General features: G+C 40.4%; 1 protein-coding gene across 1 annotated transcript; it reads left to right on the plus strand.

Moving 5' to 3' along the window:
• The first annotated feature begins 2478 nt into the window (after nucleotides 1–2478).
• SMIM28 (small integral membrane protein 28) lies at nucleotides 2479–10432 on the plus strand. Its single transcript, XM_045010888.1, has 2 exons — nucleotides 2479–2589; nucleotides 9295–10432. The coding sequence occupies exons 1-2, from the start codon at nucleotides 2479–2481 to the stop codon at nucleotides 9697–9699; spliced, it is 516 nt and encodes a 171-aa protein (XP_044866823.1). The 3' UTR covers nucleotides 9700–10432.
• Nucleotides 10433–13843: the final 3411 nt, after the last annotated feature.

Consider the following 13843-nt stretch of genomic DNA (forward strand, 5'->3'; position numbering starts at 1 on the left):
GAATAGGACTTCTGGGCAAGGAGACTGGGACTAGGATAAGAAGCCTAAGGAGTGGAGACTGGGACTGGGTGTCAGTTCAGCAAATATCCGTAAGACCCAAAATAGATGTCTCATTCCTACCTACTGCAGTTCCACACTGAGGAGAAACTACTACTGCTGGATTAGTTCTGATAACTGAAATTTGTGGTGGATCTAAGGGTTCCAACCCTGCTGATGACGTTTGTGTGTTTTGATAGGTCACATGATGGAATTCTGGTCGCAAGTGAAGCACTCAAAAGTTAGCAAATGCCAAAATTAAAGTTGCTTGAGCAACCCAATTCAGCCCTGTGGGTGCATGAATTTGGACACAGTCTTTAATTATAGGATCACATGCTATTTTTTTTTCCCCACACAAGCCCTGTCTCGTTCAGTGCACACAGTAACAGCTGCTTGTTATGTGAACACAGTCTATTCAATATTTTGTTTTCTCCTTATTGTTCAACGTGTGGGCCTAGGGCTTATTAACTGCATACTATACTATTCAAACCTTGCTCTGAAGACTGAATTATTAATTCTTCAGACTTTTCTGCGGTGTTCATCACTACTGTGTCTGCGTGTTTCACAAACTCAATGCCCCCATGGGTTTTATCCCCATTTTACAGATGGGGAACTGAGGCACAAAGATGAAGATACAAAGAAATCCATACTTTTGGGTGCCAAATTTGAGACACCTAGGACCTGATTTTTCAGAATAATTAGTATTATATAGCACTTCATGTGTTCAAAGCACAGCTCCCGTTGACTATGAGTGCTGAGCATTTCTGCAAATTAGACCCAAGGTCTCAAGAAAGACAGACATCTGCAAAATAAAGGACAATCAACGACCACTTGTGAAGAATTTGGTTGCAGTGACTTGCCCAGCATATGAACTCTAGCAGATTCTAGGATAGAATCCAATTCCCCAAGGTGGCATTCTAGGGTGGCATTCCCCAGGGTGGGATTTCTCTTCCTCCAACCCCCTGCCTCATTCACTACATGCCTTCCAACTTCTGCAACAAAATGACAAAGGGCCCTGCAAACAGTTTCCCCTCACTACAGAACCCTGATTCATCTCCAGAGCAGGGTCATTCTGTGCAATGAATGAGACAGGGGTCCTGTAATGAAAGACTTTGTAACGCATAGGCATGAGGGGACTAATTTAAGGTTGCACAAGCAACCATAATTCTGGCATTTCCTAAATTTTCAGTGTTTGACTTTGCAACCTTAATAATGTTCTTTTATGACTTCTTTTTGTGAATGATTATATACACATATACGAGTCCCTTAAACTGTGCGTATGTATGTATACTTTATTGTATGAGCCTGTTTTTCAGCTGGGCTGAGTACCCACAGCTCCCATTGCCTTTTACTGGAGAATCAAGCTCTAAGTCTTTTTTTAAAAAGTGTTAAATTAGAGAAGAAAAAATGTAAGTCTGTGTCAGAGCAGGGAATAAAAGCCAGAAATCCTGCCCCCCAGACCTGTGTTCCCACCTCTAGGCCATGTTCCTTCTTGCCTGTACAACCAAACCTTTCAGGTTATTGAAAGTACATGCAACTCCAGGAGCAATTATTAACAGACCCTCCTTCTACACAGAATGAAAAAATAACCTGCCCACTTTTCAAAAAAATAGCCCTGCCTCCACCCATCTCTAGCTAAATATCACCTCAATTAGATGTGAATAAAAAAAACAAATCCCAACAATGTGTAAACTAAACTGATTTCAGTCTAAAAAAGGAGTAAACAAGGGCAGAATTAAGCAGTTATCAGATTTGTTATTATTATTAAAAGTAATCATATATTCTCAGTGACCAAAGCCTTTGCTGGCAAAGATCGCTCACCGGATTTATCATTAACATCTACATTCTAATGCTCCTAAATAATTCAGCAGAGCATTCAGCCTTATGTCCTTGTCTCTCTACCCAGAAACCACTCACTGTTTACTGTGCGTTCCAGCAAAGGTAAAGAGAAAATTTGGCTTGATTTCCCCTCTCCCCCCTTCTTACAAGGTGCATGGAACTTTCTCTCTGGGCATGGGAACTCTTTAAAACACCCCAGAATAATGTTAATTAGATATCTAAATTTAGAAAATTATTTATCCACAAAGAGTCAGGACCATGTGGTAACAGATTCACATGCAAATTCCCCTTTAATAATCCTAGTGCAGGGAACTCGCCAATCAGAACGCTATCCCGTCCCTGATACCTGATGCCAGCTTTTCTGGTAATGTAGGCCACTGAAGCAAATCCAGAGAGATTGAGTTGGAACTGAGAGTAGCATCTGAGATCTATTTGGTTGGTTTTTCACTTTTTGCCTCCTCGCCACTGTCAATAGGGAAGAATTTATAAAAGGATCATTAGCTGAGAGCCTCCCATCTGGATCTGGACTACGAGGTGAGGGCACTGTTTAAAGCTGTGAGGCAAGGTGGAAGGACTAAGACGGAGTATCAGGTTAATGAAAGCATGAGGTGGCTCTTAGGCAGCAGCTGGAGGAAATTTGGACATGCTGACAGGGGGAACTACGACTGGTTAACTAGTGAACCAGGTGTGCCACTTCTGGAAACCCAGTTGCAGGTCAGTACCATGGCTTCTCTTTCGGGAATGTTCTTTGGCTTTTTTTGTGAAACGCCTTGGTGTATGTGGCAGTGGTAATGACTGGATGTTGGGACACTAGGATTTATACCAATGGAAACAGAGATAGCATTTGATAACAGAAAGTTGATGCATGTCCTCGTTGCATTTAGCTTGTTTTTCCTCCTACAAAAACACAAATATATTTAAGCTTTAAAACTTGAGAAGGAAAAACTTGCAGGTGTAGGCAGCAAAAGAAGTTTCATTTTTTTTTTAATTTGGAAAGAGTATACACTGCATTCTACATTTTATACTTCCTTTCTTTTGTTTTTAAATATACACACACACTCTTTGGATCTGATCCCTAGAAGCCCTTCTACAGCTGTTAGTGTGAGTAGTACTCAGCAATGAACTCTTGTTCTCTAAGCTGTACAATGATTACTTCTTAGTGGAGGGAAAATATGTAGGGATGTGGGGGAAGGGAAATGTCTGTCAGAGATAAAAACACAGCCTGCTTTTCTATTGTTGCCTGGTACTGAAAACAGTCTCAGCTTCAAAGGTGCAAGTTTAACCCTGGTGTAAATCCACCGACTTGAGCAGAGAGTTACACCAGGAATTAGATTGAAAGCTGCAGCAAACAAGACACCAAGCACACTGAAACAAAATAAAATAAGGAAAGTGGGGTTTTTTATGGCCCTGAGATTGTAACTAATTCCAGATTAAATTAAACAGAACCAGCCCATTAGTGGCACTACCAGAACAATAGTAGATGGCAAGATCTTCATCCTATTAAACTAATGTCCTTTTGTCAAAAGAAGTGACCTGTGATGAAAAATAAAATATAAATTTTTTGCAACAAACTCACTCCTGTTGTGCTTCCATGCTAACAGGTATATGAATAACTTTGAAAATTGAGATTAACGTTACTCTGCAACAAAATAATGTTTAGAGAGACAGATAACTACTATTAATATGATTTTATATATTACATATTTATATAGATACACATCAAATGAATATTTCCTGTATCAATTTAACATTCAATAATGCTGTGAAAACTTAACAAAAAACCCCAAAAACCACCTATTAAAAAAAGTGTCATTTTCCAAAAGTGCCTAAGTGATTTAGGAACACAAATCCCAATGATTTCTGATTGAGTTAGGAACATAAATCCTCTTTGGAAGTTTTGGAAATTCTACCTTCGTGTTTATCACCCGCGCCTCCTTAAAAAAAAAACCAAACAAACCCATGAATATATTCAATTCATCATTCAGTACCTCTCCTATTTATATTTAAAATAATTCAAATATACTATCCAAGGCTCTGGGCATCCTAACAAATCATTAACAATATAATAAAATCCCAGCAGCATTTAAAATAATAATTTTAGTAGGAACTCAGCAGCCAGGCATCTCCTTTCCGCCCCTACATCATTCTAGGAAGCACACCTTCTCGTAACTTCCCTTATTAAGTCATCATCTACAATGAGTCCGTATGTGGATAGCGACAAGTTTTATTTTATCTAAATAGAGTTGACAATGGAGTTCCTCCTTATGGAAATGGCATACAACTCATCTGTTCTCTACGTTTCATTCCTTTACCAACTAATATGGGTGAAACACTCATCCAAACTGACAAAGGTCATGTAACCTGCAAGCTGGCAGTTGTACATACCCAGCACGTTAAAACAAGTACAGGCTGACTTGTAGTGAAAGGCTTTACTCCTTTGGTCCTTCCCAGTGTGCAGTTGTTTGAAAATTGACCCTTTCTTTCAGTTCCTAGTAAGATATAAATTAAGGGAGAGAGAATAAATTCCACAGGAAGTTATTTAAAATGCCCAAGTAATTTCATTTATGTTTAAAGCACTATAAATCAGTGGATGCCAATGGAAACATCTGTTTCTCCTTCTCCTCTTCTTTATTACGAAGGTCATTTCTCACGAAAAGAAGAGAAGTTCATCTGCTCCTGTTGCTTCTTCCTCGCTCAAAGTCATAATCCTTTGTTTATGATATCATAATATCCACAACTACTATTTATGTCATCACACACAGAGGCTATCGGCATCATTAGAACAATTTACCAAGGGTGATGGTGGATCCTTCCTCACTGGCAATTCTTTAAAAAAGAATCAAGATTGGCTGTTTTCCTAAGAGATATGCTCTAGTTTGGGAAGGCTTGTGTATTATACAGGGAGGTCAGGCTAGTTGATCACAGTGTTCAGGCCTTAGACTCGATGAAATAAAGGGCAAGCAGCAGGAGCAAATGAATCCAGAAAATGCCATTTTAAATTTTAAGGAGTTTCTCAGTGCATGTTGTTTGCTTTTTCCATTTCACTCGATCTAGACACTGAAACTTAGTGTTATTTGTTTTTAGACAGTTTCACTTTGTGGTACCCATGCACTTGTAGATTTCTGCTATTTTGCTTCTCAGCGCTTCGGAGGAGATTTTTAAAAAGGTGATTTTTTTTGTTTAAATTGCATTAAAATATTTCCATTCAAAACTTTTTCAAATAGATCTACATTAAATACTTGTCTGTCCCTTTAAGAAGCGCAGTCTTTATACCATGCAGCTTTCTTTAGTAATAATAATAATAAATAATTTAAGGTGGGGGGGAATACAGAAAGTCTATAACAGATAAATCGTCTCCAAATACTCTTTTCCATGAGAAGGTATGCCTACAAGAAATTTACTAACTCTAAGTGTTTCTTGGATCAACCTCTCTAGTGTTTACAAAGATAATGTAAAGTGTTTGGCAGGTGGCATATCAAAATAATCTCTCATCTTCTCTATCCCAGACAAAGAGATAATGTGAATTTTGCCTCAAGTGAGGACTGCAGCACTGGCCTTAATAATGCACTTTATAAAAACACTTTTGATAAAAATATCCAAATAATGCATTAGTTACCTAGAATCTGATTCTTCACAACATACTTCCCTTGGGGAGTCATTTGTATCTGTGCAAAGCAAAGATGTGAAATGTTACTGAATAGGAATGGTAGTGATTTACACCAGCTTTTCACTGGTGTAACTAACTACACAAAGTGCTAGACAGTTGATAATCTGGTCCTTAACCTCTCTTGATCAGTTTTGAAAGAGGAATCCATTGTCCCTCCCTCCACTCAAATTCAAAAGAGAGAAAACCAGACAGACAATCTCTAATCCCAGCTAGTTCATATTTTAGTATCTATATTCAACATACAAAACTACACCAAAATAATATGATGCTTGCAAAGTCAAGCCCCCAAAAGTTGGGAAATGCCAGAAGTAAAGTTGCCTGTAAAATCTTAATTCAGCCCCCTTGTGTGTGCACACATTATGATAGTCTTTTCATGACATGTTCACATACTATTTTTCCAGAGGTGCCCTGCCTCATTCAGAGGACAGGATGGACAGTGCTCATTTAATGAGCAGCTAGTCAATACATTGTTTTCTCATGATTCAGTGTGGCCCAGGCCCTGTTTACTGTAAACTATTCAAACCTTGCTCTGAAGATGGAATTATTAATTCCTCATAGGCTATTGTATGGTGTTCATCACTACAGTATCTCAGTGTTTTACAAATATGAACATTTATTTTCACAGCCCCTCTGGGAGATGAGGGGGTATTACCACAAATGGGGAACAGATTAAGATTCAGATCAAAATGTCCCCTAATTTGGGATCTCCAAACCCCAGGCTCTCATGTCAGGCACTCAGAAAATGAGGACACATAATTAGCAACCACCTGGAAAAAGTTTGGTTTAAGTCAGGGATTCTCAACCTTTTTCTCTTTGGGGCCCCCACAACATGCTATAAAAACTCTAAGGCCCACCTGTGCCACAACTATGTTTTTGCATATAAAAGCCAGGGCCGGCATTAGGGGTAGCAAGCAGGGCAATTGCCCAGTGCCCCACAAATCTCAATTGGTCAGGATTCAGCCCTGGGGTGGCGGGACTCGGGGCCCCAGGCTTCAACTAGGATTGCCAACTTTCTAATCAAATATCGAATGCCCCTGCCCCACTTCACACTGCCCCTTCCTCCAGGCTCTGCTCCCACTCACTCTATCTCCCTCTCCCAATCACTTGCTGTCACTCACTTTCACCGGACTGGGGTTGCGGTGCAGGCCCATCTGGGGGTGTGGGCTCTGGGGTGGGGCCAGGAGGGGGCTCCGGGCTGGGGCAGGGGGTTGAGGTGCAGGTAGGGCCAGCTCCAGCTTTTTTGCCACCCTAAGCAGCAAAGTGTGTGTGTGTGGGGGGGGAGGCCCCAAAACTTCAACAACAGCTCAGCCACGCCGCTTCATTCTTTGGTGGTGGGTCCTTCGCTCTGAGAGGGACTGAGGGACCCGCTGCCGAATTGCCGCTGAAGACCTGGACATGCCACCCCTTTCCATTGGCCGCCCCAAGCACTTGCTTCCTTTGCTGGTGTCTGGAGCTGGCCCTGGGTGCAGGGCACTGTTCCCTCCAGTTTTTTACGTCCATGTGAGGAATGAATTTTGTTATGTGCACCAATATGGAGGTGGTGTGTGACATATCACCTTCAAATTGGTGCATATAACAAAATTCATGTGGTGGGGGTGGGGCCGAGGGGTTCGGAGTGTGGGAGGGGGTGCAGGGCTGGGGCAGAGGGTTGGGGTGCAGGCTCTGGGGTGGAGCTGGAAATGAGGTGTTTGGGGTATAGGCTGCCCTGGGGCTGGGGAGAGAGAGGGCTCCCTCATCCCTCTTTCGCCACAGCAGCTTGGGGCTGGGTGAGAGATGCCTCTCCACAGCAGCTCTGGCGGGCCTGGGCCAGAGGAGGGGCACCTCCCACCCCCACACCTTTGCAGCCCTTGAGAGCTAGCTGTGCAGCTTACAGGGAACGTAGGTACAGGGTCCCGGCAGCACTTACCAAGGCTCCCAGGAAGCAGGTGCCGTCCCCAGAGCTCCCATTGGTTGCTGTTCCCGGCCAATGGGCACTGCGGAGTTGGCACTAGGACCTGGCAGACACTTCCGGGAGCCACACAGAGCTAGAGAGCCTACCTTAGCTCTGGGACCCTGTTGCACCACCGTCCAGACTTAACAAGCTGGTTGGTGGTGCCGACCAGAACCGCCAGGGTCCCTCTTATACCAGGCATTCCAGTTGAAAACCAGATGCCTGGCAACCCTAGCTTCAGCCCCTTGTGGTAGGGCTTCAGCTTTCTGCCCTAGGCCCCAGCAAGTCTAATGCCAGCCCTCCTTGGCGGCCCCCCTGAAATCTGCTTGCGGCCCCCGCTGGACCCCTGGTAGACAACCACTGTTCTACATGCTCCATTTTGCTGGAGGGAGCCGAAATTACTTTCTTCTGACTTGTTACTTCATGATCACATATTTGTAACCGAATAATATAGGTGGAGAGGTCATGGTACATAGCCAGTTGAACATGAGGTCCCAGTGCAATGCTGTGGCTAAAAAAGCAAACATAATTCTTGGCTACATAGGCAGGGGAATGCCAAGTAGGAGTAGGGAGGTGATTTTACCTCTGTATATGGAATTACCGAGACCATTACTGAAACACCGTGTCCAGTTCTGGTGTCCACACCTCAAAAAGGACGTTGAAATATTGGAAAGGGTTCAGAAGAGCTACATGAATGATCTGAGGTCTGGAAAAATCTGCTTTATAATGAGTCTTAAGGAGCTCAATCTATTTAGTTTATCGAAGAGAAGGTTAAGAGGTGGCTTGATCACATTCTATAAGTACTCACCTGGGGAAGAGATTTCCGATAGCAGATTGGCTTGTGTAGTACCTTTTTCTGCTAGATTAAAGGCCTATGATTGGAAGCTGAAGCTAGATAAATTCAGACTAGAAATAAGGCACGGATCTTTAGCAATGAAGGTAACTAACCATTGGAATAATTTACCTGTGGTGAATTCTCCATCACTTGAAGCCTTAAAATTATGATTGAATGTCTTTCTAAGAGATGTGTCAGCTTGGCAGAAATTTTTTTTTAAATATTTCAACAGTTTATTTTTAAGCATTTTTCCCCAATTTTTAATCAATTTAAATTTTTGTGGCTGAGTAAATTTACTGGTTTTAAGCATTTTATTTTTCTCAATTTAAATATTTAAATTTTTACACAGTTGCGGGAAATTATTGGGAAAATTAGATTCAAAAAGTTAAAGCTTTATAACCGTTAACACACAAATTGTTGACATTATGTCAAAATATACAAAGTAAATATCCTTAAATCAAACTCTAATAAGTTCTCAAGCAGCATTTTTCTTACTTTGCCAGTCTGTAAGCTTTGATCATCAGTGGAAATGTTTTTTCATCAGTTTCTGTGTGTATGGTGAACTTGGCATTTACCAATAAAAATATTATCCTTCCAGGCCTCAAGATAGGTCAGACAGCCACTGCATGAAGCCCATAACTTCTATTTGAGCTATAACCTTTTTCCTTCTGTTGACCACTTCAGAGAGGGCTCTTCCTCTAATCCCGTCCTCCCCTGCCACCAATACATCAATGATTCCTTCCAGTTCTTGGTTCTCAAAGTGTTTCATTTTGTGGACTACCAGGGAGAGCTCTGCAGACCACTGATCTACAGACTATAGTTTGAGAACAGTTAATATGGAAGATAGGAGATAACCAATAAATAGAAGCAAAGGCATTTGGTGAATGAAGGAGAGGGTATACGTATCCAACAGTTAAAGTAAAAAGGGAGCAAAAAATAAAGAAGAGATTTCAAGTTAAAGAAGTTTCTTGTTTGTTTTAATTACAGAGCAGACATCAGATCAGCTCAACCAAAGACGACGTAGAACCATTTCTATGCATCATCCTGCCTGCCACCATGCTGCTCTTCCTGGCATTCCTGCTGCTCTTCCTATACCGCCGCTGCCATCGACCCAGCCCCCAGGGGCAGATCTTCAGTATTGATCTCCCAGAGCACCTACCTGAGCGTGATGTGTCCGATTTCCTTTCAGTGCTGCCCTGGAACAGTGAGCAGAATTTCCACTACTCCACTCTGCTCCCTGAAGCCACCTTACTCACTGTAAGCTTGCCTCCATCATATGAGGAGGCCACTATGAAACCTCCTATGGGAGAGGCTCACATTGAGTTTTCTCAGGATCCAGTGCCTCCTTATGAAGAGAGTACACACTGGTCAAGCAACAGTAAAACTTCCTAAGGAAACACCTTTGGCTGAAGCTTACAACCCATCAAGACATAAACATGAGACACTAGTCATTAACGTTAGTGACAAAATTTTCAAATAAGGAAACAAAATTAATTGAGGAAGGAGCTTGGATTGATGTGGGATTACTTTAATACATTTAATGATTCAGCATTTCTAACCTCAATTCACAGCAGCAAACACAGCTAAATACCAGGTTGGTGTGGGATGGGAGGAATTGTGGGGATAAAATGAATGATGTACCTCATACATTAACTAAATTGATGGACACTCACTTAGGTTAGAGAGCTGAATCTAGGATGTGGGCGATCAGCTATGAAAGGAGGCAAACTGTGCTGGATATATGCCAATTACTGAAAGGGCTTTTATCACAGAAATCTCTTCCTTTGTTTTTTTTTAAATTTAGTTTTTGATAATTTCAGTAACTTAATTTGAAGTATCTGTACTAACAAACTCACTGATGCAGATCTCAGGAAAAGTGAACAAGAAATGAGGCCTATAAAGTATTGTCAGTGAATACCACCACTAGGTTCAGTATCAGGCCTATAAACAGTAGATCAAGATTTTGCAGTCTGCCTTTCAGTCCATCAATGAGACTCAGTGTAACAAGCAGAAAGGATCAGAGGTGATTCAACCATTTTGGGTTAAGTAGAAACAGACATCATGGCAACTGGTGGCACAGCAGGATATTCAGGCAGCTGATAAGCAGATGTGCTGTCCTATAAGTTGTGTGGGGCTGATGGTTTTACTTTGTTTTCTTGTTTAAAGCTTAAAAAGGAAATCAAACCCTGTAAGCTTCCAGTGCTGGACATGAGGTGCAATGTATAAAGATTTAGAAAAAATTTGAAAAAAATAAATTAACTGTGAGAAAACTATTTTGTGTTTCAAACAAACAAATACGCATTTCCTCTTAGATCACTAGACAAATGTAAATGTAGCTGTTTAGATACAGAAGTAGAATTCAAGGAACTGGAGGAAATATGGATGCAATGGCGTTTACTCAGCAATTGTCTAACAACGCTTACAAAAAAAATGCAATTAATGTTACTCTAACATGTAACTCTACACTGTGGAGGAAGATAAGTACCAATTTTTGATCAATTGTGCAGTTACAACAGCTCTAAGCCACTTGTGTAGACAGGTCTCAGGGATTATAACATGGCTTCATGAAAACCTTCTATGAATTAGTTATTATGTAGACACTTACTGTGAGCAACAACAACATAAGATATAGGTTATTTCCCTTACAGAATGCAGTCCACAGGGAATTTGCCTTAAAACATCACACAAAAGTGATCTTAGTGAAAACAAAATGTATGAGAGGAGAAATCACAGTACAAGAAGAGAGTAAGGTGTGCATACATCTCTAGCCTTAACATTATTCAAATTCATCTAGAGAGAGGTCCACTTTTAACTAAATTGACTGAAGTAGCAACATGTTTACATCTCTAAAGAACTCAGCCTCTCCACCAAGCTGTTTCTATCTGGTTACTTTAGCTTGCTAGTGTCAGGGACACAGCTTCTGGTTTCACTTCCAGTTGGCCCAGTTATATTTGCCAGTGATTTTACACATGATTAAGGGTGACTTGTCATGACAGTTCTCTCCAAGGTGACCAGATGTCCTGATTTTATAGGGACAGTCCTGATGTTTGGGTCTTTTCCTTATATAGGCTCCTATTACCCCCCACCCCCTGTCCCAATTTTTCACATTTGCTGTCTGGTCACCCTAATTATCTCCCAGAAGGGTATTTACGCAGCTGCCCTCTCCAAAGAGATGAGTGTCATTGTCAATCTCTTGCTCACTGATTATTTTCTCAAATCCATCTTTGGACAAACAGTTTGGGGTTCCTATTTGTTTGTAATCCCATGTATATTTGAAAGATGGATGTTTGTTCAAATTTCAGTGGTGACAAGAGCACATCCAGAATTCAGTTTATTTTCCCTGCACAGAATGCTTTTTGTATTTTATTCAGAGTTAGCATCTCTCACCCCGCCTCAACACAGTTGTATCTGCTTTAGATATTAGTTGGTCCCTGGCTGAAGTTATGCCTAAAGCCATGGCCCCCTTAAATCAAGTCTCATTTTCCTATAATTTCATTTTAATATTATGCCTACTCAATATCAAGTGTGGATTCTAAGTAAATTAACATTGATTTGTCATAATGGGCCTGAATCCAGAAACCCCCAAACTATGGTTCCAATCAAAATCAATATCTCCACCGCAAATGTGAATTAACTCATCTCTAGAATCATATGAAGTTATTTTAGATCAATTCAGCATATGACCTGTCTGAGCGTGTTGGTAGGCGGGTACTCATTTTTAAGTGCTAAATGGTATTGACCAGTTAGATCACTAAAGCAAACTTATTTTAGGTCACGTTTGAGGACTCTGGCTCATCCAGTTGATTTGTGTCTGACAATGCAGTAAAGTAATAAATATACAGCTAAGCCATGATTTTCAGAACTCCACTGATCAGTAAATCAGATGATTCCAAATTCATTTCTGTTCACCTCTTCCAAAGTTATGTAGAAATATACATTTTTTTTTGAAAGTTTTTATAACATTTTGCAAATTTCTCCCTAGACCACTGTAAAATTTTTATTTACTTAAACACTATATGCAGATTACTTACGCACATTTGTTTGAATTTGGTGACGTTTGGAGCTCATTAATAATTAGAGAGTCTAAGGAGATATGTGAAGTATTTATGGAAGTGAATTCATAGTGATTTGAAAGATTATGTACAGTTCTCTCTCCAAAAAGATGCTAGATGCTCTGAATAAGACTGTGTTGTGTGTGTAGCTCTCCCAGTAAGCATTTGCCAGTCCTTACAAGGAGAATTACTAACTGGGCACTGCAGTTTGCACAAAGGGCCTCCTAAAGCTTGAAATCTCTGTTTCTTGGCCTCTCCACTAAGGCTGCCAACAAGAGTGCAAACAGGGATGTGGATGTGGTTATTTTGAAAATCAAAAGATGCAAACGGGAGTAAATAAATTGTATGCAAGTGCTGTATTTCCCTTCTACACATGGAGGCTTCATTGAGCAAAGTCTTGTACATGCAAAGTCCTGATCTCCAGTAATACATACAGTTGAAAAGCAATGCAAGTTTAGTTACTCTGGGTATAAGAAAGCAAATGAGCTAGACTGAAGATCTGCTTTGCACCGTAAGAGCTTATAAACTAAACTAAAAACTCTTAAATAAAATTGCTTTATGTTTGTGCACTGAGCTGGCCCTTGGCACCCATTCTTTGCTGCAAGCTAGCTCATGAATATTCACTAGTACTCTAGCTGTGACTGGCTATACTTTAAACACAGTTCAAGAGATTCCCTTTATAAGTGAAAATTCCTACTATGCTTCTGGTAGAGGGCTTTTAAATTTTCACTATTGCTGAGCAGCCTCAAGGCATCAACATTTAAGAGGATGCATTTAAAAAAAATTTATCTGGTTTGTAACAAATTGCCAATATGAATATTTATAGCCTTGATTTCAAAGATTAAAGAAAAACCCCACCAAGTGATTATGTCTATAGGGTCATTACCACCATACGGATTGAAGACAGAGCTGTTCAAAACAAAAAACAAAAACATTTTTCTTAGACAAGTACCATTTCTCCCAACACCAGAGATTTTCCACACAAAAAGTGTGTGTGGTTTTTTTTTTAAATTCACGAACACCCCCCATCATTCAACTCAACTGACCAAACAATGAAATATTAAAATGTTTTAATTTGGAAAAACTGAAAATAAATGAAACATTTTGATAAAACATTAAACACCAATTTTTTTAAACCCAACTCTAGGTAAAATTGTTAATGTCATAATAAGAATTGGGGGAGCAGTTCATTGAAAACCATTTATTAATTGAATGGAGTCCCTTTTCTGTTCACCAATTATCCATGAACAGTTGCAATGCCTATGAATGTGTATGTTCACATTTACTCATTGTTCATTGTGAATGAGTTTCAGCCTATGGAATGCTTGTAAAGGGTCTGCTGTGAGTTATAGCTATTTGCTATTCAGGAGTCACACTATGTGATTGGTCACATGGTATCATTTCTCTTCCTTGACTGGATGATCATAGCTTCAGTAAAAACAGGAAGAGGGGGGTGAATAAAGATCTTGAGGTTTGATTCTCTC

Source organism: Mauremys mutica, chromosome 3, assembly GCF_020497125.1.
Source record: "Mauremys mutica isolate MM-2020 ecotype Southern chromosome 3, ASM2049712v1, whole genome shotgun sequence".
Taxonomy (NCBI): domain Eukaryota; kingdom Metazoa; phylum Chordata; order Testudines; family Geoemydidae; genus Mauremys; species Mauremys mutica.